The 27,058-nt window shown below is 40.3% G+C and overlaps 8 protein-coding genes across 11 annotated transcripts in view; 3 read left to right on the top strand and 5 right to left on the bottom strand.

The window, feature by feature from the left end:
- LOC108143403 (pneumococcal serine-rich repeat protein) overlaps positions 1-361 on the bottom strand; it is a 74,865-nt gene extending 74,504 nt beyond the window's left edge. The window contains exon 1 of the mRNA XM_017267785.2: positions 181-361. The gene's annotated coding sequence lies outside the window, so the exon portion shown is untranslated. The remainder of the gene's footprint in view (positions 1-180) is intronic.
- A 578-nt stretch (positions 362-939) lies between these two features.
- Positions 940-2,230, bottom strand: LOC108143553 (dynein light chain 1, axonemal). The gene is made up of 3 exons (XM_017268062.2): positions 1,567-2,230; positions 1,390-1,501; positions 940-1,327 (listed from the first exon to the last, which is right to left on the bottom strand). The coding sequence occupies exons 1-3, from the start codon at positions 1,716-1,718 to the stop codon at positions 1,025-1,027; spliced, it is 567 nt and encodes a 188-aa protein (XP_017123551.1). The 5' UTR covers positions 1,719-2,230; the 3' UTR covers positions 940-1,024.
- Positions 2,231-2,338: 108 nt separating this feature from the next.
- LOC108143552 (nucleolar GTP-binding protein 1) lies at positions 2,339-4,730 on the bottom strand. Its single transcript, XM_017268061.2, has 3 exons — positions 4,572-4,730; positions 4,171-4,445; positions 2,339-4,101 (listed from the first exon to the last, which is right to left on the bottom strand). The coding sequence occupies exons 1-3, from the start codon at positions 4,617-4,619 to the stop codon at positions 2,466-2,468; spliced, it is 1,959 nt and encodes a 652-aa protein (XP_017123550.1). The 5' UTR covers positions 4,620-4,730; the 3' UTR covers positions 2,339-2,465.
- Positions 4,731-5,249: 519 nt separating this feature from the next.
- Positions 5,250-6,081, top strand: LOC108143325 (protein lethal(2)k10201). The gene has a single exon (XM_017267645.2). The coding sequence runs from the start codon at positions 5,273-5,275 to the stop codon at positions 5,936-5,938; it is 666 nt and encodes a 221-aa protein (XP_017123134.1). The 5' UTR covers positions 5,250-5,272; the 3' UTR covers positions 5,939-6,081.
- Positions 5,935-6,513, bottom strand: LOC108143326 (dolichyl-diphosphooligosaccharide--protein glycosyltransferase subunit 4). Its single transcript, XM_017267646.1, has 3 exons — positions 6,430-6,513; positions 6,132-6,245; positions 5,935-6,051 (listed from the first exon to the last, which is right to left on the bottom strand). The coding sequence occupies exons 2-3, from the start codon at positions 6,230-6,232 to the stop codon at positions 6,030-6,032; spliced, it is 123 nt and encodes a 40-aa protein (XP_017123135.1). The 5' UTR covers positions 6,233-6,245; positions 6,430-6,513; the 3' UTR covers positions 5,935-6,029.
- Positions 6,514-6,791: 278 nt separating this feature from the next.
- LOC108143531 (putative phosphatidate phosphatase) lies at positions 6,792-20,273 on the bottom strand. 4 transcript variants are annotated; one of them, XM_017268024.2, is made up of 7 exons: positions 20,055-20,273; positions 15,826-16,318; positions 10,725-10,876; positions 10,100-10,318; positions 8,948-9,127; positions 8,693-8,869; positions 6,792-7,415 (listed from the first exon to the last, which is right to left on the bottom strand). In XM_017268024.2, the coding sequence occupies exons 2-7, from the start codon at positions 16,094-16,096 to the stop codon at positions 7,302-7,304; spliced, it is 1,113 nt and encodes a 370-aa protein (XP_017123513.1). In that variant the 5' UTR covers positions 16,097-16,318; positions 20,055-20,273; the 3' UTR covers positions 6,792-7,301. The 4 variants fall into 4 exon arrangements, with proteins under 4 accessions (XP_017123513.1, XP_017123515.1, XP_017123514.1 ...); XM_017268026.2 differs by having other exon boundaries at positions 15,826-16,315; XM_017268025.2 differs by having other exon boundaries at positions 20,061-20,273.
- LOC121466842 lies at positions 18,646-19,905 on the top strand. Its single transcript, XM_041707414.1, has 2 exons — positions 18,646-19,123; positions 19,423-19,905. The coding sequence occupies exons 1-2, from the start codon at positions 18,696-18,698 to the stop codon at positions 19,484-19,486; spliced, it is 492 nt and encodes a 163-aa protein (XP_041563348.1). The 5' UTR covers positions 18,646-18,695; the 3' UTR covers positions 19,487-19,905.
- An 817-nt stretch (positions 20,274-21,090) lies between the features above and the next one.
- Positions 21,091-24,575, top strand: LOC108143604 (putative phosphatidate phosphatase). The gene is made up of 6 exons (XM_017268127.2): positions 21,091-22,070; positions 23,375-23,526; positions 23,587-23,811; positions 23,879-24,058; positions 24,117-24,293; positions 24,357-24,575. Exons 1-6 carry the CDS (start codon positions 21,764-21,766, stop codon positions 24,372-24,374), a joined length of 1,059 nt encoding a protein of 352 aa, XP_017123616.1. The 5' UTR covers positions 21,091-21,763; the 3' UTR covers positions 24,375-24,575.
- Positions 24,576-27,058: the final 2,483 nt, after the last annotated feature.

The following is a 27,058-nucleotide window of genomic DNA, read 5'->3' as shown; positions in this document are numbered from 1 at the left end:
CCCAAAAATGGAAGCCTACCAAAAATGGCCGCCCCGCGCAGCCTCCAAAAAGTTGTTGTTGTTGGTTGTGAAGTGTGCGTAAAAACATATATATGTACATATATACACATAAGTTGGCTAATGGCGGGCATAAAGTACCCAGGGAATACATCTACATTTATTACATTATTTACATAGTACCTAAACACTCCTGTATTTTGGTTTTCTTTGGAGAACACGCGCCATTTAATTTGGCATATTACTTGTTATTTCGGGACCCGAAATCGAGACGAGCCTAAGTCACATTTAATTCGATGCCCGACTAGCACGTTATTAATAAGCGCCGATTTTCCGCAATCTCACCGCAACAGCTGCGAATGCTATGAGCCCCGAACTGCGACTGAAATCGAAAGTGAGTGGGCGGGGAGGCTAACATTTAATTTTAACGCCAACAGAAATGGAGACGGCAACAGCAATGCGGCAGCAAGTGGGCCAAGAGCCTTGAGAGCCCGGCTAACAGAGCGCTAACAGCGGCGGGACCAAAAGTTGGCCAATAGGTCAGTTACACTGCAGTGGCCAGAACATGTGCGCCAGGCAGCTCTTGGACACATTCGCTGTTAAATATTCACACGTCCATCAATAGACACTGAGGTAAATCAGAAGTACAAGTATTTAAACTATAAATTAAACAGCATATATAAAAAGTTTCTTCAGTATTCAGAAAAATAAAGATACTAACTTTACACTACAAATGCTGACAATTACATTTTTTTTTATACCTGCTTAAGAAACACAACTTATTAGTTCATAAGTCATTCTTTAAGCTTTTAAAAAAAACACAATAATTTTGCACTTCAAAAATTTGATGTTTTAATTTATAAAACAATTTTAAAAGTAATTAACTTTAATTTAAAATAATAATAATAAATGGTTAATATTTTTAGAGTTTTAGAGTTACGGGGTTATGAATAATTAAAAGCAAGCTCTAATGACAAATAAATGCTATAATTTGTTACTTTACTTATTTACTCGATAAGGAATGCACTTATAGCTGAGGCTCCTCATTGAGAACGACGGGTTCGCCGTCCAGTTTGCGGATGGTGGGCAACCTCTTGATGCACTCCGCCCGCCAAGATGGTTCGTCCAATCCTTCGGATAGAGGATTGCCTACCACCACCAGATCTTCGAGGGACTCTATCTCGGCCAGGCGATTGAACTCCGACCAGTCCTTGATCAAATTATTGCTGATGTAGAGCACCTTGAGGCACTTAAGTCCTGTCAAGCCTTTGATTTTCTCGATGAGATTATAGCTGAGCCATAGCTCCTCCAGCGTTTCGGCCACAGCCTCCTGGAAGCACAGAAACATCTATTAGTTCTGAAGTGTTATTATTATTCCTAAGTTAATTTCACCAGTCCCGAAATCTGCTTGATGTAGTTCCTTGATAAGGACAACACTTTAAGGCACTTCATGCCCGATAAGCCGAAAATCTTCTCAATCATATTAGTGGACATACTGATTCTCCTTAAGGGTAATCCAAAATAAATTCGCAACAATTTGCTGAAAGAAGTAAGAACTTTCAAACTTACTCGCACTGCACCAGCGTGCCCAATGTGCTGTCCATTTTCTCGATGGGCGGCCACTGGAATTGCAGATCAATGTTCTTGGCAGTCAGGGAATTTTGCTGCTCCCGGTCCTCCCATCGCTTCAGTGCCTCCTTAATTGTGGTTGCTTTGGACATGCTGCTGCATCGAAAAACTTTTACTCAATGGACAAGAAAATTGGTGAAAACTAAACAAACTTCCTCGTTGCCAAGGTGAAGTAAGTTAGTAACAAATATCAATAGAGGCAAAACTTTATTTTCGCTCAACACCACAAAATACGGAACATTCATTTGAGGTAAGTCACCCTTTTACACAAACTTTCGTAAAAGTGAGGGCATTTTTTATAATGTTATAAGATTTGGGGAATTTTTTTCACAAAAAATAAAATATTTAAAACATTTAACACGTAGTTAAAAATATTTTAAGAAATTAGCTGTAAAATCTGATGTACAAGTTTGAAATAGTTTTTAATAATGTTAGATATTTTTTATTTTAAGGGAACAATAAAAAATGAATTACTATTAATGCAAACTGAAATAGTTTTTTTTGGGTAGATACATTGATAAGTCTTATGGTAATAAATGCTATTTTTGTAAATATTGAAGAAGATCGGCCATGGTTCCATCGGTTTGCTTAAATTTATACCCAATGTGGCGCATTTTATTAAAAAAAAAAACTTCTACGTGCAAATACTACTGCTGTAGTCAAAGGCTTTAAATGTTTCTGAACTTGTGACCCCAAAAAGTAGGCAACAAAATGTTTTGTAAAAATACAATATTGTATTTAAAAATTGTTATAGGTGATAAAGATACATCGCTTAGTTTATACAGAGGAGCGGGCAGACCCACCAGGTAGAATCACTTAACCAGCCAAGGCTGAGGGGCTTAACGGCGATCCGTCTTGCCATTTCCACGCTTGCCGGAGAACAAATGCTTCGGCATCTTGGTGCCGATGAAGCGATCCGCCTCGCCCTTGAGACCCCTGCTTGTGACCTTCTTGGCAATATCCCGCTTGGCCATAATCTGCGCCTTCTTGCGGATGGCCAGGTTCTTGATGCCCAGCGAGTCGCGCGACGGCGCCCGCTTCAGTGGCTGGCCAGTCTTCCTGACCACCGCCGAGGACTCCTTGTCGAGCAGCGGCTGCATGGGCACCTTCTTGGATCCAACGGCCACCTGGCCACGACGCAGATCCACCACGGACTTGGTGAAGTTGGCGTTCTCGCTGCCGGACATGTCGACACCCAGACCCTCCATCGTCGACACCAGCTTCTGCACGGAACGGTCACGCACCTTGGGCTGCTTGTTGCGCGGTATGACCGGCTTGTTCTTTCGCGACGACAGACGCTTCTCGTCGCGCAGCTCGAAGCGCTTGCCCCGGATTTGCTTGGCCATCTCGCGAATCTCCTTGAGCGTCTCGTCCATGGACATATCGGGCACTGTGTAGATGCCGCTCTCCTCCCGCAGACCCTCTGCGCGCTCCAGCTCCTCCAACTTGTCGAAGATATCGGCGTCGATGTAGTCGGCAATGTTGTGTCCCTGCCAGAACTCTGGAATCACATCGTAGCGCTCGTCCTCGGGAATTTCGCTGTAGTTCTTCTTGAGGTCCAGCGTGTAGTCGTCGCCCATCTCCTCTTCGATCTCCTTCTCCAGCTTGCGTTTGCGTTCCGCCTTCTCGGCGTTCTGTTGGAGGCGAGCGGAAGCCTTTTCTGGGATGCAGGGAGCACGGAGTTTCTCATCGCGAGGCGCTGGCATGGCCACATGCAGGCGGTTCAAGATGTTGTCCACCTTCTTGGTGCGCATCTTCTGGTCCACACGATAGGAGAGCAAACGCTCGCAGGCTTCGGTTTTCACCTCCATGACTCCAGTTTCCTGCACGGTGGACATGAGCATCACGGGTATGTTCTTGTCCTCCTGCAGCTTGGTGATGATCTCCCTTCGCTCCGCTGGCAAATCATCGGGTGTAAGGATGTCGATTTTGTTGATGGCCAGGATCAGGGGTTTGTTGGTAAACAAAGGCTTGATACTTTCGAACAGCTTGACCTGCTCCTCCAAAGAGTGACCGCACTGCTCAGAGATGTCCATGAAATACAAGACACAGGCGCGCAGATGAGCCAAGGCAGTGATGGCCTGCATTTCGATCACATTGCGCTCTTCCAAGGGATGATCCAGGATGCCGGGTGTGTCGATTACCTGCCAGCGCAGGTATTTGTAATCTGTGTGGCCCACATACAGGGATTTGGTGGTGAAGGCATAGGGCTGCACCTCCACATCGGCACGGGTGATCTTGTTGATGAACGAGGATTTGCCCACGTTGGGGAAGCCGCATATGATGATGGTACGCGAGTAGGGATCGATGGTGGGCAGACGAGAAAGATGCTGACGCACTTGCTCCAGATACGTGAGGTTGGAGGCCTGTCGCTTCATTATGGTGGCCATGCGACCCAGGGCAGCTTTCTTCAGCTGTTTGCAGCGGTACAGGGAATCACCATACTTCAACAGGCGGACATAGTCCTTAGCCACACTAGAAGATTAAAAGAGTATCAATATTATTAAGTGAACAACGATTTATAAATCAATCTGCGACACTCACTTATCCACCAAATGCCTGGCTGTGTTTAGCTGACCCAGCGCCAGTTTGTAATGATCCTTGTCGTACAGCACATTCATCAAATCCGCATAGAAAGGATGCACATCGTCCAACTTGGGGAAATCCTGTATAATCTGCGACAAGCGATCATGGAAGTTCTGCTGCGTGTACTTCACTTTGCGGGTGTAAAACGCTCGAATTCTCGATATTTTGTAGCCCTTGTGGACCACTGTCGGGGTCTTACGCTGTGTCTTCGACAGCATAATATCGATGAAGTCCTGCAGGAAAAGGATAAAAACCCAACATTATTTACATACTGCGCATTTGGTAAACACCTGCGGTGAGAGGTTATGTCGGGGCTCCAAGGGGTGCTCCGCTGGACGGACGCTGCCGGGCACACTTACCTTGGCTGGCGGAACCACCATGATCTTCTTGAAGTTGTACAGACTCATCTTGGTAGGATTTATTTATTTTCCGCGCGTCGAAAGGAAAATAAATGGGGAATCGACAGCAAAAACACCACGCGGTGTCAGCTTCGTATTCCAAAAAGAACCGATTCCTCTGCGGAACCAGTTCAGGTTCACATGTGCTTCGCGGCGTTGCCACCAGGTAACTCTTTCCGACGATATGGCAACGTTACGCCCGTAATGTGAAATGTTTCCACTAATCTACTTTAAAAATTTGTTAAAATAAAATAAAATTGGTTTAATAAAATAAAGGTAAACTTTAAACTTTAACTCTAATAACATCATTCAAAATTGATCCACATTTATAAATACGTTTTGTTTAAAAAGTTCAAGTTAAGTATAAGGTAGAGATTTTTTTTCGTTTTACGACTACAAAAGCATTGTTACAATAAAAGAATAAATGTCAACACTCTTATGTCCGTTTTTTTTAGCCTAGGTAACAGGCTTAGAGCATGCAATGACTTTTTGTTTAATTTAAAAATAATGATATAACTATTTGAAATATTACATTTTTTCAGTTTTTATATATTAGAATCATAAAAAAAATTCAAAAGATTCCTCTGCCAAGAAGCAAAGTAGTGAGAACAGTTTATTACACGTAGAAACCAAAACAAACCCAATTTGGGGACACAAACAAAATGGATTCAGAAGCTCTGTCATCAGTCTTTCTCTCGAGAGAAGAAATCATAAGGATATTAAGCGAAACGCCAGCGGGATTCATAAAGCCCACGAATCCAGCAACGCCAAGCCTGCCGCCCTTTAAGAAACTGGGAGTTTTGGTGGAAATTGATGAGATCGTGGGAGACCAGGAAAAGGCGGCCAAAATCAGTGATATCCGGGATAAGGAGCAATCCTACAGCTGCGCGGAATGTCGACGGATGCTGCCCACGGCGCATTTACTAGATTTGCATATCACCGAACAGCATGATTTATATTTCGCCGCCAGCGTGGATCGCGGCGATAAGCCCATGTTTTGCTGCTTCCTGGAGGAGTGCACCACCAAGTTCCAAACACCACGACAGCGCAAGGATCATTGTATTATAGTGCACAAGTTTCCGGCCAACTATCGATTCGATCAGGGCAAGGATAGGCCGAAGGAAAAGCGGCATCCCAAAAACAAATCCATTTCAATGGAGGTGGATGAGGTGCCGACAGAAGCAAAAAGTTTCCCCTACATCAAGGCCTTCAGTTTTGGCCACCAAACACACAGGACTTTCTACACTCGCAAGGATCAAAGGTCGCAGGGCGAAACACTTGAGGATGTCCAGACCCTGAAGGATGCCATCAACGATATCCTCGATTAGATTTACACAACTATTTATTTGTTTGCGAATGAAGCAGCATTATCATTATCCTGGTACAACTACATTATTCTGTTAGTGGAAACATCGAAGATCATTTTGCCTTGGCGCTGGGCCTGAAAATAAAATTCAGTTTTTATTGTTGATACCGGGTTGTTTCTCGCCTTCTTCTTCTTCTTCTCCACGGATTACTTACTTTCCGGTATTGGCATTAATATAATGATAGGCAACTACCAGCAGGAATAGAAATACGCCCAGGACATTGGAGAAAATGGCCAATTGCACGTCGGTGATCATTTTGTCAAAAGTTCTGTGAAAACCAAACTAATTGATTAGAAGCAAGTGGGCGAGTGACACGTCATGTGTGCAGGGCAGAATACTTTATTTCCTGCTTATTCAGCTGAAAATTAAGTGGCAAGGAAACATGAAACTCCTCGACTATCACTTACATACTCAAATAATTTCATTTGTCTTCTTAATTTCAAGTAATTTACCTTTTTTAGCGAAAAAACGAGCCGGTTTCTGTTGTGTACAAATATTTCAGCGTGACCGTATTTAGACCAGTAAAATATACCACAGGGCTCTAACTGCAATTCCATATAGCCAAAAAATACCAAATAATAATTCAGCTATAAAAAAATCATTTTAGCCCGCCAACTTTGAATCAACCAACTCCAATGGTTTCATATCTTCATAATAGTAAACAAATATATTTATTAGACTTTACTCGAAATCATTAAAATATCGTAATGTCTTTTAACGATTTTTTTTTTATTTTATAACATAAATGGATATCGCTTTATAGCTCTCCAGTTTCATTATTTTTTATTTTAAAAACAGAATCCTCAGTTTATCATTTGTTCTAATATAATTTTATTTGCATTGAAAATGTTCAGCTTAAAACAACTTGCTTACGTTTCGTTTAAAATTATAATTTAAGCATATTTAATCATCAACTTAAAAATTATTTAAATATCTTATTTAAAGCTTATATCTTAAATTACATAATACTTATTGCTTCCATTTATTTTTTGTGCAGCTTTGTTGTGAAGGTCACTTGTTTTATGGAAATTGTTGCGTCAGTTAAAAATTGTTTAGTTTAGTACAATAAATACCGTCATACAGATTTCTTTCAATTGCCCTATCTTAAAAATTAAAGTGCACTTGCAACAAACACACACACGCACACTTATGCACTCACACAGAGCTTATAAAATGCAAGTACAGAAATAAACTAAGTAGGAGTTGCGCAAAGCTAGGCTTCACTGTCCCGATATTTAAATCCAAAATAATGCAGAGCTGAAGATTCCAGCTTCGGCTACAATTCGTGGAATTTGTAGTAACTATGATGCACTGCTGCAGGGGGTTAATTTGAAGTAATCGTTATGCCCTGTGGTGGCGGTCCATTCATGTCTTGCACTGTACGCGCCAAATAAGGCTTCGTGTTGGGTTTTTGAAATAAGTCCGAGACATAGTTGGCCTGAAAGCAGAAAAGGGGTAAAGTTGATTTAATACACGAAATAAAATTAAAAACAATTATATATTATAAATGTTTTAAATGAAAATATTTTCCCATTCTTCATTTAATAAGATCATTGAATATGCCAATGGTTTTATAACTCTGTAACATATTTACAAGCAATACTAGCTTTTAAAATATATATTTCGTATTTGACGAGTAAAAAACAAATAAAAATGCATTTGATAGAGTAAACAAAATACCAGTGATCTGAATGGATATTTTAAAATAATTTTCAAAGTATCTTTCCTAGCTTAGAATTGATATTTTTATCCAAAAATATCGACCCCGATCCCAGTGCCACACTTGCAACATTATACAGCTGCTCCTAAAAGTATGCGTCGGTGTCTTCTTACCCCCTTCATATCTTCCTAATTGAATCGCCTTGGAATATGATGGGTCCCCCCCTTAGAAATACTCCCCCTGTTCCCAGTGAAGCGTGAAATTACAACTGGACAGCTGCATGGCCAGCTGGGTGGAAGAAGTCAACCCGACCTCGAAACAAGGTTTCGTGCTTCGGATGATGGCATTGATTGGCAACCATAGCCACACGCAACGCGGCACAGGCACAAGCACAGGCACTTTGGCTAGGTGTTGAGTTCTGCCAATTTGTAGAACGTATCCCGCAGTTCAATTAAGGCTAATGGCCACCACCAGGTTAATAATGAATAGTCGGGGTATGCAGAATTTGTGATGCTTTAATTGCTAATCTTCTTTACAATGTCATAAGCTGATTCTTTCTCAGTGCTCCTCTCTCACTTGGCCTTGCTTTTGGCGGGCCAAACTGTTTGAAAATTGAACCAACTCATGGGCAAACCGTAGCTCTAAAAAGATGATGGAAGTTGGTTGTAATGTTGGTGTCTTGCAAATTTATGTTACGACGTGCTTAGATCAGGAATAAGGTCAGGTGAAAGGTGTGCAAATAACAACTAAATTAGAAGATAATGTTCCTAACTTGAAACTTAATTACTTAAAATATTATAACAGTTTAAACAAATGAAACGAGATTACATAAAACAAAATTATGACATGTGAATAAATATTTGGCAAAAATAAATTGTGAAGTAATCGGTGAAATCTTAATAAATTAGACTCTAATTCTTCATAAATTTTTTGTGTTGCCCCATAAGTTATTTTAATTTTTATATTCTTATCCTTTAATTGAAAACTTTTTCTTAAAGCACTTAAACTGGAAACCGAGTGTTTAAAATGAGATCTTAACAGAGTTTATTACTCACCACAACTAAGGCGCAAATGGATCCAATCAGCGATCCTGCCAGCACATCGGACCAGTGGTGTTTATAGTCAGAGACGCGGCTTAGAGCCGTGTACCAGGCCACCATGATGAAAGCGAACTGGAGAAGGTGACGCAGCAGCTTGGAGCCCCGCCAGGTCATGCGTGCCTGCAGGTACAGCTGCAAATGGAAATGGTAATGGAAACAAGGCGAAACAATGAGGCATTGGATCGGGTGACTATATAACAATGGACTTACCGCCAGATAGACCATGGCGAAGAAGGTGAAGCTGGAGTGTCCGCTGGGGAAGGAGAGGCGCATCTCTTTGAGCATGCGCGCCGACGAACCGACTCCCTTGCACGTGAACTCCTGGATGTACCGCCCCGCATTGCTTGGATCGTCGCAGGTGGTGCCGTCGGGCATCTGCGGCTGGCACACCTGTGGGCGGCAAGAATGGAAGGTATTGATGGCATGGGCACAACGATGACTTGGACTTAAGCTGCTTAACGCTTATTTGTGGAGCTTCCCGCACATGTGCCGCAAATTAGAGGAGCTGCAACAGCTGCAGTTGCATTGCCCAGCATTCTGCCCGGTTGCCGCACTTCACTTCACTTCACTTCACTAAACAATAGGGCGGCTCTGTGCTGCGGCTCCCCTTCTAAAGTGATCCCTGTTGCAAGCAATCCCTATGCCGATCCCTATTCCATCTCCCCAAATGATGCGCACAATAACAAGCTAACAAGCCACTTGCCGCCGCGAATATTTATGAAATTGTCTGACATCCAGTCAAAATATCATAAATAAACAAAACAACTGGTCTGGGAATTCGGGATATTGTTTGGGGCTTGTTTGGAATCAGAAATACCCTGACAAGCTGTAAGTAAACAAACCTTAGCCCTTGATAAGAAATAAAAATGACAGAAGGTTACGTTTTAAAATTATTCAACTCCGTAATAAGTTAATTGAAGGAAATAGCGTAGTGTGAACCATTATGTTGGTAATACTAGTAGTAAGTTTAGTTCCTAATAGAGCAAATTCCGATAAAAAATGTAAGCCGTTTTTAATGATTTCAAATCTTTTGATTAATTTTAGCAAATTTAATTTAGGTAGGGTATTCTATTCAAGGCCTTGCAACCAACCATTAGCCATTAGTCCCCTTTTAGCCCAATACTATTAATAACCTTTCCCCACATCGTGTGCGTTTTTGACATTGTCTCGGAAACCGAAGCCCCTGCACAAGTTCGTCTCCTACTTCGACATTGGATTTGTCTTCGTTGTCGTTGTCACTGTCGCCTGTCGCCTGTCGCCCGTCTTGCTGCGCATGTTGCAGATTAAAATTAATTGGCAATGTCAGAACGGGGATACCGCTGTGAAATTGCCAACCACGAACACGCAGATATGTGTACTTACCGCGATGAAATGGGGACGCAGCCGGCCGATGGAATATTTCGCTATATCCGTGGTCAACTGACTGAGGACGGCTCCAAATGCATAGATGCCCACCTTCTTGTAGCACTCGATCAGCCAATCGGGCAGATCGTAGTTCATAAAGACATACCGCCGACTGGTGGAATTGCCATTATCCTGTTTGGCCTTGTTCTGTGAAATTAACACCTCCACGGCGAGTATCTGAGGGATGGAATTGGAATTGGAAATGGAAATGTAAATGGGAGTGAGTGAGTTCGCAGCTCGTAAAACCCCTTTTTCTTGGGAAGTGATTAGGGCCCGCATGCAAATATTTAGAGTATCCGAAATGGGCCGAATATCGTTTCTAGGCCCATTAGAGCCAGACACATGTTGCTCTAGTTTTAATTGCCGACATGTGGACAGTGGTACAAGCATGTGGCATGTGGCATGCTATCTTGCATCATAGCAACATAGCTCAGCTCCATAGTGCCGACGACAACTGAACTTGAGGCTATTGCGCAATCTTCGCTCGAGTATCTGACAGCTGCTTGACACAATTTCGGGCTGTCCATCAAGCAACCAGCCACCAGCCACCAGCCACCACCCACCCACACCATTCACTACTTACCACGCCAACTGGTATCACCCCTCCAATAAAGTATAGCATCCAATTCCGGACCGTGGAGTCGTGGAACGGATGCTTCAGCGACTCGTCATCGCAGAAGAAGCCCCTCTTGTAGGGTTCGCCAAGCAGGAAAAACAGCAGTATGGGAAAACCAGCTGAAAGCAAAAAAAAAATAAATCGAAAAAAGAAATTAAAAAAAAAAACTACTCATTTATCAATATCAATATTAATAGTTTCCCCTTCCCCGCACATCTTAGTAGGTCATCGGGAACTAAGTGCTGGCGGCATTATCTTCTGGGGGAGTGACAGAGACCCTATTGACTAATGATATGTCTAAGCCAGCGATAAGATTTTCAGTGACAGGCGAACGTGTGCGGGGTTTCAATTTGGGGGGGGGGGCTCATGAAATAATTCCGTCTAGGGAAATCTGTCAGCGACTTCTTTGCCTGTCTAATTAAAAATTCGCTGCCATTAATAACATGACCCATAGAAATCGTGAAGCGTGCAGGCTGATTGATTGACTGTCTCAACATTGCTTCCCGGCTTCTTTATTTGTTTTAGTGTACAGAACATTTATCTAGACGCTAATTAAAATTGCATTAGCTCTGGCTCTGGCTCCAGCTCCAACGCTCCAGTTTTGCCTAATTGCCTTTGGCTGCAATGAGCCATACTACCTGCAGGCGGAAAAGAACTCTGGATGTCGATGAACTAGTCCAAGTCAGCGAGGCGTTGAAAATTGGTAAAGTTCTGAGTTCTCAAGTGCTCATTAGCCCAGGAATATGCTGTATATATGGAAGTGAAGTGCATGGCCAGCACTCCACGGCGACTTGTCCCTCTTGTGTAATTACTTTTTTTTTTTTTTTGCCAGGGTGAATAGGGTGATCTCTGATCTCTCCACAAAGGTGGGTGACACAATGCCGCATCCTGCGATCCCAAAACCTATTTGTTTCATTCTTTAGCTGCTGCAGCTGCATCAGGTCTCAAAATCTAGATCAGTGCCATTGTCTGGAGATGTTTAACGATCGCCGAAGGCTTCTGATGATGCTGGGAAAGTTATAGAGATGGAATTCTGGCAGAGATTAGCGTCATATTACAAACAGCAAGTGGCCGTAGGAGTCCTCTCTTTGTTCCATATCCATAATCCCCAGCCAACCACCCGGTAGCACTAAAATGTTTTTATGACTTTGTGGCAGGGAAATCGAAAGTGTCTGTGCGCTATAGAAAGATTTACCCTGATCTACATAAGCAAGAGATTAACTAGTTCGAACTTTACGTTGTTAAAGTGAAATGGGAAAATTGAAAATAGGGAAAATAGGGCAAAATGAAAAGGGAAAAAAATTGTGTTAAATGGGAGAAAAAACGAAACGATTTTGTTGATGTTTTTATGCGTGATTCTGTAATTTTATGAGGGTGACATAAGCCGTTTAAAAATTATTATACGGTGGCTGTGAGTTCAGCGGAAATGTTTAATTTAATGTTTTTGAAGGGGGACTGCATTCAACCGAATTGTTACGCACCTATGCCGCACTTTCATAGCAAACAGAAACACTGTCCATTTGGTGTCAAGTTCGTTTTAATAATAAAGACGCCGCCTGCTCCAGAGCTGTCATCCGATTGAAACAACAACGAAGAGGGCAACACACAACATAAACAAATTGTTTGTTAAACAAAGAGGTAAACGCGCCCACTTCAACCCACCCCGCAACAATCAGATTTCTTCAAAAGATCACCACTTTGCCGCCGCTTTCTTTACCCAATTCATTTCCCCATTTCCCCAGCTCAAAGCCACCGGCCTACGCTGCATTTGTATCTTTGTATCTCTCGGATGCTGCAAGTGCCGCCCGCCTTCCTTTCAAGTTACCAAATGTTTGCCCTTAGCAAAGTTATCTCTTGTTATCCAAGAATCTATTTGCCGAGTTGCAAGAGAAGAAAAGTCTCTACTCAAATCTGACCTCAAATACGGGGCAGCATCTAATTAAAAGCGTCTGACTTGCACTTGCCGCATTAATTAGACATGACGGAAGTCAAATTAAAGGCAATTAGTGCCAAGAGCTTAACTGAACTAAAAGACAACTCCGGCATTCTGCCAGATTAAGGATGACTGACCATGGCAAACTTTGAACCTTTGAACCCCATCAATTGATTTGATCGACGACAAAGGACAAAGCCAAACGCAATCAGACGCAGTTCGTTAAAAAAACTGAAAATTATTGATGTGGGTTTTGGCAATTTCACGGCTGCCAAGAAACCGAAAATTATTACCAGGAATCTTCCCAGGTCACCCGCATCTAGATTTCTCAAAAAACAAAGGTGTCACACAGGTAAAGATTTCAATTTCCAATCCGATTCGAACAACCTTTCCCCGACAGGTCATGAGTCATGAGCTGCTGGCAATTAAATGTTCATTACTTTTGTCCCAGGAATTGTAACGCAAAAAACACATGGAAAATCAACATCCATCTTGGCAGGTCATGTATCTTCGTTTCCATCTATTTTGGCCACATACATACATTCTTGTTTCTGTATCTGCTTTTGGACTCTGTTTGTTGTTGGGTGGAAGGTAAACAACAACAATGAGCCAACAATTGCCTCATGCCCAAAATGCATTGCATAAATATTGTTCTTTCTACTTAGTTTTGGTCAAACTGAATAGTAGAATTTCTTCCTCCCCCAAAAGCAAACACGCTCACGCAATCACGCTCGATAAATTATTGAAGTGCAGGAGTGGTGCTGGCGGTGGTGGTGGAAGAAATATCTGGTAGACGACCCCCGATATGCATTTCTGTATATATTTTATGGGTTTAATGACTCCACCTCAAGGAGAAAGGTGAAAGAAGCAGAGAACGAGGAGAAGATGTCTGTGCCGCAGCTCGTTCGCATTCAATTAACGTCAAACGGAGTTTCAGTCTGAAGTCGTGGTTTCTTCGGAGGTCGAAGAATTTGTTTGGTTAAGTGCCACTGACACTCTCGTGTCACCCCCTTGCCCCAAAATCACTTTATCAGCGTTTGTCTAGCGTCAAGAGTAATTTACACCCAAAAATTAGTTGACGACAGCGGCGTAAACTAATCTCGACCCACAAAAAACAAGAATTTTAAATGGCCCACAGAATGAGCTCTTAGATACTTTTGTCAGATACAGTCCTAAGACATTTTATAACAGATTTAACTAATTGGAATTTATTCGAAAAACTGATCGATATTTTGTCTGGGATATACATATAATATATTCAAAGAACTTTTAAATGGTTTCTCGTCAGCACGTTTTGATGACAAATCAATAGAAACTTTTTGATTATGGGAACATGCAATGTGCGCACGGCATGAGTTTTAGATTAGGATACTTCAGTCGAAAGTTAATTATGGACATTATCTTTCGGTATGTGAAGTACTTTTTGTGAGCTTATCTATTTTTATTTTCTTAAATGATTATTATGTTTTTATTTTATTTACGAAAGGGAATTTTTCGGGAGTGATTCATTTAGGATATTGCTTTACTACCTGGATCTTAAAGGTGCTTAAGGTGAGTCAACCATAATGCGAAAGCTGGTTACCTGACCGAAATCATGTGTCATGCTTTTATGCTAAGAAAATGTAAATATCCCTTTAAAAATCGCACCTGGAAAAAATGGCACAAATAAGCACAAACAATGTAGCCTTAAATTCGGTGCGAGGTCTTCGCTTGTTTGGCAAAACTGAACGATCAACTACTTATGGTAGCACCCATATCAGTTGATCAAATATGGCTACCCAAGATTGTTTTTCCAGTAGTGCCAATTGCAAAAATCCACAAAATGCTACTGATACAATAAGGCGGTGTTTTATGAGTCAGCCAGGTAAGCTAATCAGCAGAGCTTAGTAATGATCGTACATTCTCAGGTAAACCGGTTTCGCTACAATGCAAGCTATTGACGGTGAATTTTTATAATGGGAAACAATCAGATAAAGGTTCTTCATCCAGAAATGTCTTGACAAAAACTGGAAAAATAGCTTTACGAACAGTCATATGTTCTTTAAATATACAAAAGTAGTAGAGGGTTACGTTGAAGGTCGAATAATGTTGGTTATAATGTTATTCTTTGTTATATTTTATGAGGTAAAGTCCTTTAAAGCTTTAAGGTCATTTAAACCTCCGTAGTTTTTTTATAATTTTATTGACGCTTTTTCCAAGATATTGGTTTCTCAACTTTATAGTAGTTGCAAAGCCAAATGCTGATAAAGTTCGACGAGAAAGAACAAACTGCTGATTGTGTGAATTGTGTAACTCCCCCAATCGAATGCAACAGTCAGCCACTGCAGGTTGTCCACCTTTACCTGACACAATTTAACTGTCTCTGCTTTTGTTTGCACAGCAAATAAAAATAAAGGTAAGGCAAGCAGGAAACTGAAAAACTTCAAACAGTGAAAGTCTATTCGGATCTCTGTTATTTCGCAATAAACTTTATGGTAAATATAATAGCAAATGGATATTCGCTAAGATAAAACATACAAAGTTGTATTGTAAATACAATAAAATATATACATATATTTTTATGTGGATATATGCTAAGATAAGGCATACAAAGTTTATGCCCAGTTATCTCGTTTTCATGTTAAGCTTCAAGTCAGTTAAGTTCAAACTTCTATTCAGATTATTTTCCTTAAAACTATTAAAAGACGTTTTTGGAAATATATATTAAAATTGGATAATGCAATTTTTACTGTGCATAAATGTATATTTACGGTGACAAATAGCAAACACAAAATATTTATTACACAACCGGAAAATAGTTAAATAATGGCTTGAGTCAGCCAATCGATAGGGTTTTTTTCGCATAGCTAAGCTAATAATCTAAAATAAATGCAATAATATAATCAAAACAAAAAAAAATTTTTCTAAGAGAGCGTCTAAAGAGCGGGAAAAGAGAGCAAAAGCTTTGCAATTACATAAAAAGCAGGGGTGTGAGTGAGTGAGAAGGAAGCGTACAAAAGAAATAATAAACATTGCGACAGAAAATAAACACGCGGTGTAAGGTAAATAACTTGATGCTATTGAAATTTCGCATTGAGTTTGGAGGTAAACAGGTGTATTATTCGAGGGGGAGCAAGTACTGGAACTTTTACTTACCGCAGAGCAGTATTAAAACATCCAAGCCAACGCGGCAAAGAATTCGTTTGTTGGTATCCATGGTGGCTGTCTGTTGTTGTTGTTGTTGTGTGCTATCTCCCTCTTGCAAACGCACTTCCACCGAATCACCGTAGTTATTGTTGTTATTACTGTGGGTGTTGTTAACAACGTTTACCGTCGTTTGTCGGTTGGTTTGGGCCACGTTATCGGTTGATTGGGTCTCCGGCCGCCGCAGCGGTGTTGTCTCGCTGGATGAGGTTTCGTTTCTCATTTTGAATTTCACGTCTCGCGTTTTTTAGGTGCCGATGCAAAAGCTCCCAAGCTCAATCTCAAGCTTTCGCTCTCTCCCTCACTCTCCCTTTCTCTCTTGGGTGCTTGGCAGTGAACTTGAGCTTAAGAGCGAGTTGTTCTTGTACTATGTAGGTGCAAATCTGGTTTAACGTATACGTATGCCCCTACGTCATAGTATCTCTTTATTGTACTTCTTCTTCTTCTGCAAATGGGAGGAGAGACATCAAAGATAAAATTAATAAAAGATATTTTCAAATAAAGCTCGGGGTGAGTAATATTTTGAGGATTCCCTGACGATAAAGACAGACAGAGGTTGTGACGTTTTTTTCTTCAACCGACCTTCCCTTACCCCTCCCCCTTTTCCTGACTCATTGAGCTGCGTAAATGGCTGATTGAAGAATCTCATGATTTATTAGCTCTCAAGTGGCATTGAACGACGGCTCTCAAAAGGGTTAAGTGATGTCGTTTCAAATGAACAATAAACTTTCCATTTTCTACCCTTGTATGGCATTTAAATAAATACCGACTCTATACAGTTAAACTTCTTTAACCTTAGTAACATTTCGCTGGGGCTAAGCAAAATATTTTCACTTAAAACCCGAAAAATTTTCGACTTGCTTATACAAAAAAAAAACAAAAAATTAAAATTACTTATTTTTCAAGAGGAAACCAGATAGTATAATGCTGAACAAAGTGAACTCTTTTTATCTTTTCTGAATTTCGTATAACATATTGTACTTCCAAATTTGGACACATTCGGGTAAACCCATTTATAAAACAAAATTAAAAAACAAAAGTATTTACGGAATCTGAATGAATTCTTTTTACTTTTTATTCATTCTGACTTTATTTTGACTTCAAGAAATTTAAGAAACGTTGTGTTTTATAACCGATGTTTGATATATGTACATACAAAGCTTAGATGACTAGGTGAATAGTAAAAAAAGCAATTCTATTAAAAATATATAAATCAATTAAAAATCTACTTAATTTAAAAATTTTAACATTTTTTTTTAGGTTAGAATATATTAATCCTTTTATGCCTCTTAATGTATTTATTTCATAGTAAAATATTAAGGAAATATTAGCTATAGTAGTTCCACTGTTGATCTAACCCTGCATAAATTCCTTTCATTCCCGTTTTCCCATCTAGAGCCTGTTGAATTTCTATAATTTTGTGCAATCAACTTGACCATCAACTGGGCGTTATAATGACCAAGCATGGACCTTCTTGCAAACTGCTTGGGGTTCAACAAGGCCTTAATTTGACAAAACCACAACTCGAGAAGTGGCAAACGTCAGTCAGTACTTCAGCCATTAAGCATAAGGAGCAAAGAACTTATAGAACAGAAAATGAGGAGGAACTGCAGTAGTGAGCTTCGATTATGGCCAGGCCAAGGCAACCGGGCCAATGCATTCGATCGGACCACGACTATTTATAGATAGCAAGCGATCCTCGACTCCTCCGTTGCAATTTAATGCCTGCCTGGGTCTAGACTCTAGACTCTCGAGATTCAGATTCTCCTGATGAATGTTATTTACCTCTTTCCTTTCCCCTAATCCCCTTTTTTAACGAATGACAAAACAGCAGGCAGCGTCTTAATTAAAATATAAAAAAGAGAACAGAATAATACGGCGATATTATCGAATGCAGATTGAAGAGCGTGCTTCCACGCACTTGAGATTGTTTGGTCTGAGATTACATTTTTAATTGTCAGCTCCCGGAAATAAAAAGCGTATTAATCAAGCTAAATATAGCCTGCAACAGTGCAGGGGCGTCGAACATGTTGACCCATTAATAAACGTTTAATCTTGCTTATATATCTGCAAATCTTTACATTATCTTATCGCAGACTTTATTGCGTGAATGCGATAAAAAAGATAACTGAGTAACTTCTTTCGGTTAAGAAATAACTTAGTCATAATTAAAATATCGACATTTATTACCAACCTGTGATTCAATAATTTGTTTAACGTAACATTTAGTAAACATTATGGTTTCTTACTCACAAGATCAATCTATTTGTGTAGCCCTTGGCAAACAAGTCCATCGTAGAATTGATCTTGTAGCTTACAATGCTTTGTTTATATCCATTCGCTTCAAAGTTATTAATGAAAAGTAGATTTCAGCTTGCTGAAATAATTATATTTTAAATCTTATTTAATTAACAGTATTAATATTGTTTTTAAACATCCACTTTACTTTCAGTATATACTGTACTTTCAGTTTATTTCGTAATCCTGAAGTCATCGCTTATTTTAACACCACAAACCCATTAATTAAAAACTGTATTAATGTCACAGGACGTGTCAGTTTAACCCTGCATTACAAGTAATTATAAGATCATGATATTCCGAAGCAGCTGAAGGCCCCTACCCCCCACGCAAATCCTCCTGCTGATCACTTTAATTTCAGAGTCGAACGATTAACTTTTGTCGGGCAACGACCACAAGCTGAGCAGCAGCCCTCCCCGCCCCTTCAATCGAATGTCATTTTCGGAATATCTCAACGCGAAATAAGGTCATACGAGATGGAAAAATAATTTAAAATTCAAAATATATGCATATCGGTAAATGAAATGGTTCACAATTTACATAAACAACAGGCGCCAGGCCGCATCATTAAAAATCCAACAAGTGCACGCAAAGAATTTGGGATTGAATATGGAAAGTCGCAGTTATCCACAGGCATGAAAAACATTATTTTGCCAAGGAGCGCCAATTTTGTTATACGAGACGGGGATTCGATTTCAAGGGGACCACCTTGCAGACAACTTGTCGTCGAGAAGGAAGGAAAATCGACACCTGAAACGCTGCCCGTAGGCTCAAGTTCAACCAACCCATCGGTGGATGTAAAATGCTTGTTTATTGGCTTTGCTAACGATTGCATTTTCATTCCGGCTGACATCGGCAGAAGTTTGCCGACATTTTACACGCGCTTGACAACGAAATCCAATACGAATTGGCTAAAAAGGTTGGCCATTACAAATAAAAACAAATTATTGAAGTAAGTAAATGAAGTACAGACTGTAAAAGCTAAGGTCACTTTGTAATTGTTTAAAATAAATCATAAACTTTTGAAAAAGTTTTTTTTTTTTTGCGTGATGTATTTTAGAACATATTCCCTCGTTTTTCAAACACCAGTTTGGAGGAACTAGAAAATTATTCGTTTTTGAAAAGTAAAACAATTCGCACAATAAATATTTACAAATTACGCCAAAATAGTGTGCAAAATTATATGCCAAAAGCATTCAGAATTCTATGAATAATAGTTGGAATCTGATTGATGGACTTTATTTGTTGCAGGAGGCAATGCAAAGTATTTAACGTATCCGACCTGGCTGCAACGGAAAGATCTTGTAAGTGCTAGTAACTTGGCCAGATGCCAGAATTCTGGAATGGAATATGAATGGCGGAAAACTCTCACCGATAATGGCAATATCGGACGTGAGGCATTACAGTGGGATCAAGCAATTAAGATCAATAACCATGAAAAGCCAAATGCTGCTTTTCCGTCGAATGGCCCATAACAATGTGAAGCCTTTTGCGTTTCAATAATTGATAAGCTATCGGTGAGAGGGTTCCGCGTACTCCATGGCCTGATTTTGCGGATAAATGTAATAAATTGATTTTAGCAACAACAACAACCTTGACCGTGGAAGAACACAATCCATTTGTGGGAGGGAAAATCGATTTTAAACCAAACAAAATATACCCACGCAATTTCGCTTTCCACCTGCATAATTTACGAATTTTCCCACATACACTACTTAAGCAGACTTTTCGCATTTGTTTATGTGACCATCAATTCTTGAGGCTCCACAGACACTTTTTGTTTGCCGGCCAAGCAAATCGATAAAATGCCAAAGATACATCCACATCCATTGGCTCACTTGCTTAGTACAAATAAACATAGTTGTTTTGTTTAACTAAATTACCTTTACCGAGTAGCGGGCGTTGCGAAATTTTTTTTTAGACAAGCCTTGATTGCTGCGTCATCGTTATAGCTTTGTTTTCATTGCGCAAAGATGCTTCTTTCCGATTCGATATCGTATCAGCGGGTAAGGGTTATATATACGCCCGATTCCAGCACTCGCACTTTGTGTTTGGCTAATTGGACGAGCGACACAGAGAACTCGAACCGACCGCGTCCGTTGAAAAAAGTCAACTGAGGAGGCAGATAAGATTGCTTGTGTGTCAGGCGGTAAAAAAGAGCGAAAATACATAGAGAGAGTGAGCACAAAGTTCTCTCTGTTATCTATGAGCAAATGGGGAACATGGAATCGAATCTACAAGGACCGCCTAAGGGTATAATTTGAAAATAAGCTTTATCTGTAAGAAAAAGTGTTAGAAAACTAAGGATAGTCTGAATAGTATTCGTTTGATTCTATATAAAAACATTTTTTCACTTTAGTTAAATATATAAATGTCCTGCCATAGAGTCAAGTTGCATAGCCCTGAAACACTCGGCTTGTACTACTTTTTGGCGTACTCGAGTACTTAACAAAATCATCCTTCTTAATGGAAAATTAAAAAGTACGACATTTAAATTTTCTATGGTTAAACTATCGGAAATAGACAAATAAAATAAACGTTTATTTTCTTTAAATTTGAGGTCAAGCTATCGGATATAGAAAAATAGTTTTAGAAAGTGTTTTTTTACACTGTAAGCTTAAGTATAAAACTAGTCCACAGGAGGAGTGTTAGCCATAGCATTCGGCTAGTTAAAAAAAAAAGTTCCTCTAATTCATACAAAATTTAAGTACATACATTTTATAGAACTCAAATACTTTAAAACTATCAAGGATCATTGGATCAAGTCGTGTTCCATTCCAATGCCCAGTAATAGAGATCGCTGAAGAGAGAGTGTGAGAGAGAGTTTTAGTGGAAAGCAGGAGAGAGCGCAGCTATTTGCCATTCGCTGCTGGATATTTGGACAGCGCTGCTCTGCTCTTAAATTCGCCGTTCACTTCTTCGGGCGGCGTCGAACGGTGCGGATGGTTATCGTCGGGTTGGGTTGTTCTACTCCGGGTCTCACTCACTTACCATTTTCGCAGGCGCTGCGCATGCGAAACAAATAGAAAAGCAGAACCGAGTGCGAACAGAACTAGAGCAAGAGCAATAAGTAATACCTTCGAAGTGACGAAAAGAAATGAAAAGAAAAGAAAATAAACAACAATTAAGTGCAGCGGAAAAATGCAGTCCAAATAATGGCTGAGATTTTTACCTCGTATTATTTACGTTTGTGCGTCGCCAGCAGTAATTAAGCAACATTTTGACTCGGACTTAGCCGATCGCAATCGCTCATCGCTTATCGCTTGCGCAACAGCGTTTACCTTACCCAATTTCGTACCGCCCACAAAACGCCGACACCGTGTGTTTTAACAACAGTATCGATTTGTTGGCCCTATTTACATGCTGCCTTATCACAGTGCCTCGCAAGAGGGAGCGCCCATTAGCACATTCTAAAAAAAAAAAAACACTCCCGAGGATTATTCAAATATTTGTGAGTGTGTCTCGGACCGCCGATAAGATGACCACCCGTGTGGTATCCAGGTGCAATAGTGCCATAAATTGAGGCCAGTTTCGAACCGGGCCCCTCTTAAGCTCCATCAGATAAACCTTAGAAAATTCCGCCTTATCCACCATGAGTACCCTTCGTCCGGGCAGCGTTTGCGATACCACGCCGCTCCAGAGATTTGAAAGCCAAAGCAGCAGCGGCGAAGAGCCCTCTTCACCGACGGCTTCTAGTATTATAGCCGCCGTCGCTGCTGCTGCTGCTGCATCCCCAAACCAAACCCCCAGCCACAACAACAATAATGTTAAACTGGACCTACAGCTGCCAACTTTCGTTGGAAACTCCGGAAACCATGGCTCATTATACAAACCGCCGTTGCGTGGCCCCCGTCAAATCTTCGGAAGGATTCTAATGGATCTCTGTTTGCTCAGTTGCGGTGAGTAATGCTAAATAGATTACATACATCCAGGAACTAGGGCGAAATTCGTGTGAATCATTCTGGACCTTGAAACGGAACTTCCGCTGTGACAAACTGCATGACTATGTAATTACTATACTTTAAATCAGTGCCTAAAAATGTTTCAATTAAATATTCATTTCGGGAAACTAAACCGTCATAGTAGCTTCTGAATTCGTCACAATAACCCATCAGCTTATCATAGCTTGTAATTAAAATGTTATTGTATTTATAACTTAAGAAATTGAAGTAATAATTTATAATTTATAACTCTTATTGAATTTCCAATGAAATTTTAAATATATTATTATTTATCGTAGGTATGATTTCATTTCATGCCCACTAATTTAAACATTTTTTGTTCCCATTTTTAAAATCAAAATAATACATCATTTAGAATCTAAACTGTGCCATGTAGAATGTTTACATATGTGTCCAAGAATTAAGATCATTTTGTTCCCAATTGAGAAACGAAAACAATGCTTTTTGAATATGTTCCCATTTCCCTAGCACTCAACCGTTAAGAATAGGTTCTCTAATCAACATATGGAATAAATCATGTTTTTATACCAACTGCATTTCTGTAAGCTTTAAGAAAAGTATTATCACTTTTTCCCGGCGGCCTTTCACACGTTTTATGAGTTATGTTATCACGGGGCAGCAATTGATCTCTGGCACTTGCCAGTCATGAACTCATTCCACTTTTGAATCCATCACAAAGTTGTGAGCGTGTGCTTCATAGGGGGTTCCGCTATCTACATATATATCCATATAGCTTTATTCAACCGTAGGTGAGGAAGCGCCTCTTTCCCGCCGTGTTTTCAAACAAAAACATTTCTAAATTGCTTCAAAATGTTTTCAGCAGTGTTTATGTACTGGGCTCCTTTGTGGCTTTTTTGTTGTGCGTTTCAATGTTTCTATAATGAACAAGCACATCTCACCCAAGCGTTTCCTAAAAGAGATGCTATACAAATTTATATTTATTTGCGCATCATCGAGTTCGGACTGATTTATTTTATTCAATTTGTGGCAAGTTGTTTTCGTGAGGGGAGAATTTATCATTTGATTGTGCTGAACTCATTTCCCCACCAACAACGTCATGGCTATCGTTGTGTTTATACTAGTCCAATTAAGGCTGGATCAGCAGACCTTGTCTGTAAATGAATTGGACACCATAGCGGTTCTGGGCCACCCAAAAAGCCCTCGTCCAGTTGCAAAATATAAAGAACTAATGCATAGATGAAAAGCCTTTGAAAGTCATATTAATTTGTCCATATTTTCAGTGGGACTGCCAATGCTGGGTTTTTCGCTTTGGGGTGAAGCCTTTAACCGTGGATTCTTCTGCAATGATTCTACTTTGAAACATCCGTATAAAGAGTCCTCCATGCCCAGCTGGTTGCTTTACTTGATGTGCGGCGCACTGCCTTTTTCTGTGGTAAGTTATGCACTATATTTAGATTACTTATTCTACAACTAAATCGTTTACCTTTACTAGATGCTCGTGGTGGAGTTCTTTAGGGCCCAGGACAAGCGTTTGCATGGCCCTTTTGAGAAGCACCGAATGGGCAGTGGCTATCATCTTTGTCACTTGGAGTTGCCCACTTGGCTGCTGGAGTGCTATCACAGAATAGGAATCTTTATCTTCGGTTTAGGAGTGGAACAGTTAACCACAAATATAGCCAAGTATTCTATTGGCAGACTAAGGCCTCACTTTTACACTGTAAGTTAAGGGAAATGCTTTGGCATTCAGAAAAAGAAAAATCTTCTAATAAATATTATTTGTTCAGCTCTGTCAGCCCGTTATGCCAGATGGCAGTACTTGCAGTGATCCCATTAATGCTGCACGTTATATCGAGAAGTTCACCTGTGCGGCGGTGGATATAACTTCAAAGCAACTAAAAGACATGCGACTTTCGTTTCCCAGTGGACATGCAAGCTTTGCCTGTTATTCCATGCTCTACTTGGTGGTAAGTTCAAGCGCAACTAGCACTATTTAAATACTTATTTCACTTATTATTTTTGCAGATTTACTTACAACGCAGAATGCACTGGAATCGCATGCGAATGCTGCGCCACCTTCTGCAATTCTTGCTGCTCATGTTCGCCTGGTACACGGCTCTTACCCGAGTTTCCGACTACAAACACCATTGGTCCGATGTTTTGGCAGGATCTGGCATCGGTCTCACCTATGCCGTTGTTGTGGTGGGTTCGGATACTTCCTATATGGATGACGGTCCCATAAATTAATATGTTTTTTTATTGCAGACCTCGACTATGTGGTAGGCTGGACCCTTGACTATTTTAAGGGGGTTGCAAACCCCTCACCCCACCGCGCTGAGCTGCATTTCGCTTTAAGATGTCTTGTCTGCTGAAATTTCAGTTTTATCCTAGTTTTAACTTTGACCATGTCTGAAGAGGAGTATCTATTTATCTACGTGTGAAAGATTTTACTTAATAAATTTCAGTTTAATGTGTTTTACCCTAGACTTTACCTATTATTTGAAGTAAAATCTAAGTTATCTTTAGGAAACTATCGAAAATTCACATACAATTCCAATCTTATCTGTTTACATAAATCGTTGGCATTCCAAAACACAATTTGTACACCTATGTAGCTGCATACCATATTATTCATAAGAGGACACTCCCCGAATCAAGTTTTCTTGCAAATGTTGAAATCAACGGCTGCAGCGATTAATGGTTTGCTTTGTACCGATCGTACCAATACAAATCAATAGATATGATCTGTGTAAAAAAATGACGAAATTATGTGAGCAAAACAAGCAATTTAAATCAAATTACACAAGGAAATGTCCTTGACAGCGGAGATTAATAACCCAAAAACCGTTGCCAACTGGCTTTGGTGTTTTTTTGTTGGCATGAGCATATGACCAGTTAGCCATTAGTTTTTCGAGGCGACTTGGCCAGATATCGAAACCTGTCTTATGGACATGGTCCATACTAAGAGATCTCTGATCTATGGCTAATTAGCAATTGGCGCAAAGTCAGCAGACCAATTTGTGATTTTTAATTAGTCTGTGGCACCTTACCCCGCCCCCGCCCCCTCTCTCATCCCGATTACCCTCCCCTCAGATCAATTTGCATTTGATTTGCATATTAAACGAATTTATTGCCCTGGCCACTCAGCAAGATGAACAGGAATCGTAAGCAACGACCAGGAGCCAATGGATGATGCATCACTCAATCAGGCGGAGAGACAGCCAAGTGCCACTCACTTGTTATTACTGTACAGTGAACACCATTCCGGCTATCAGCACTCAGGCCACTCTGGACATCCCAAGGAGATTGATGCGGCCGTAAAAGATCGAAAGACAAACAACACATCTCCACTGAATGTGGAGTGGATCGTACCGCATTTCGATGCAAGCCTTTTCAACAATTAACACAATTTTTTATTTCGCTTTTATCGCATAATTGCATTTCTCCCCAGTCGATTCCCCAATTTCCCCAATTTTCAATTGCCCGCATCTGCAGTCAATTTCATTTTATTTTATTTTTGTGATTCCGATGTGGAGAGAGATTTGGGTTCTACGCGTGTCTGTCAATGGCTTCAAGTTTATGTCGAAACCTCTACAAGAAATGTTTTCCCCATTGCATTCTCAAGCAAGGCAGATGTACAAAAATTGAAACCGGCCAACAAGGGGGAGGGGTGATTCATAGTTTTTGCCTATGACAATTGCCAGCGGGTTGGCAATTTTCGACAGTCGAGACTGTAATGAAAATTGCTCAGTAAATTTCAGGCGCGAAATTCATTTCGAGGCATGAAAATTGCTACAACACCATGGAACAAAAAGGTAAAACGCCCCTTTTTAAATGGGAGAGGAGAGGGTTTTTCTTTGAGAACTATTACATGCACCACAGTTTGATACCCTCGGAAGATACTGCGTGTTAATTAGCCAAATTTTTGTGACAGTATTTTTAAAACACCGATTAGAGAGTTTAAATACCTCTTTTATTGGTTACCGATATCAACTGAACTTAAGATAATGCAACTTTTTATCTTTGGGATTCATGCTTGTTCCATACAAAATTCGGAAATTCCATTTCTAAAGCCTGACAAGAGAAGTTGTAAATTAAGAACGTCATATAACACAATCAAATTCGTATTAAAATTGTGACTATATGATTATTTTGAAAAAACTAGAAGTTTCATACAATTTTTATATGAGTTTCTATATTTTTTTGTGCTTCCGTTAATTACGTCACGTTTTTGGAAAGCCCTTCATTTTTGTGCATCATGCTTGGTTAAAAAAAAAAGTGTAGTACATACACTCATTTAGTTTAATATTGTTATTAACATTGAAAAGTTATTTAAACAGTCATAAAGTTTCGATGCATATGACTTTTACACTCAGTTAAGTCAAATATTTTGAGTGATACATTGTATGTACTATGGGTAACTATAGGGTAACAATAGGTTCGATTGTTAACAAATTTTTTCCTCTTGTTCTGCATGCTGCATTGGTTCTACACTTTTTTTGTCTCGCCGGCGGGCTGAGGCCACAATTCATACCTGTAACCCAGGCGTTAAATTTGTCCGGCACGTACAGCACGACAGGGACAAAAAGGGGGCGGGGCAGGGGGCGGTTGGCGATTGGCAGGAGGTCTGTACAATCGCAGGACGTGGGCAGGCGTGGGCATTTCAATCAGTGCTTGACCGCAGCCTTTTGTCCCGATTTCCCGATGGGCAACGGCAAAGAGTACGTGTACGTGCAACGTGTGCAACCTCACAATAGGAGGGCCATGGACCGACATGTCCTGCTCGCCCACCCAAACAATTATTTGGCCGACTTGCTGTCTTGGCTTTTCCCTTCTTCTAGCCTGATGCTTCCTTCAGTAGGCGTTGGCAATTAGCGTTGACTTTAAACGCTTATTAATGAGTTCAAGTCGAGCTTCGTGGCCCCAGGATAGGGATGTATAAATCTTGCAGATCCCTAGATAAAACT

The sequence above is a fragment of the Drosophila elegans genome, unplaced genomic scaffold (genome assembly GCF_018152505.1).
Source record: "Drosophila elegans isolate 14027-0461.03 unplaced genomic scaffold, ASM1815250v1 contig_183, whole genome shotgun sequence".
Taxonomy (NCBI): domain Eukaryota; kingdom Metazoa; phylum Arthropoda; class Insecta; order Diptera; family Drosophilidae; genus Drosophila; species Drosophila elegans.
Note: the sequence above shows the minus strand (reverse complement) of the source record. Positions and strands in the feature narration are given on the sequence as shown.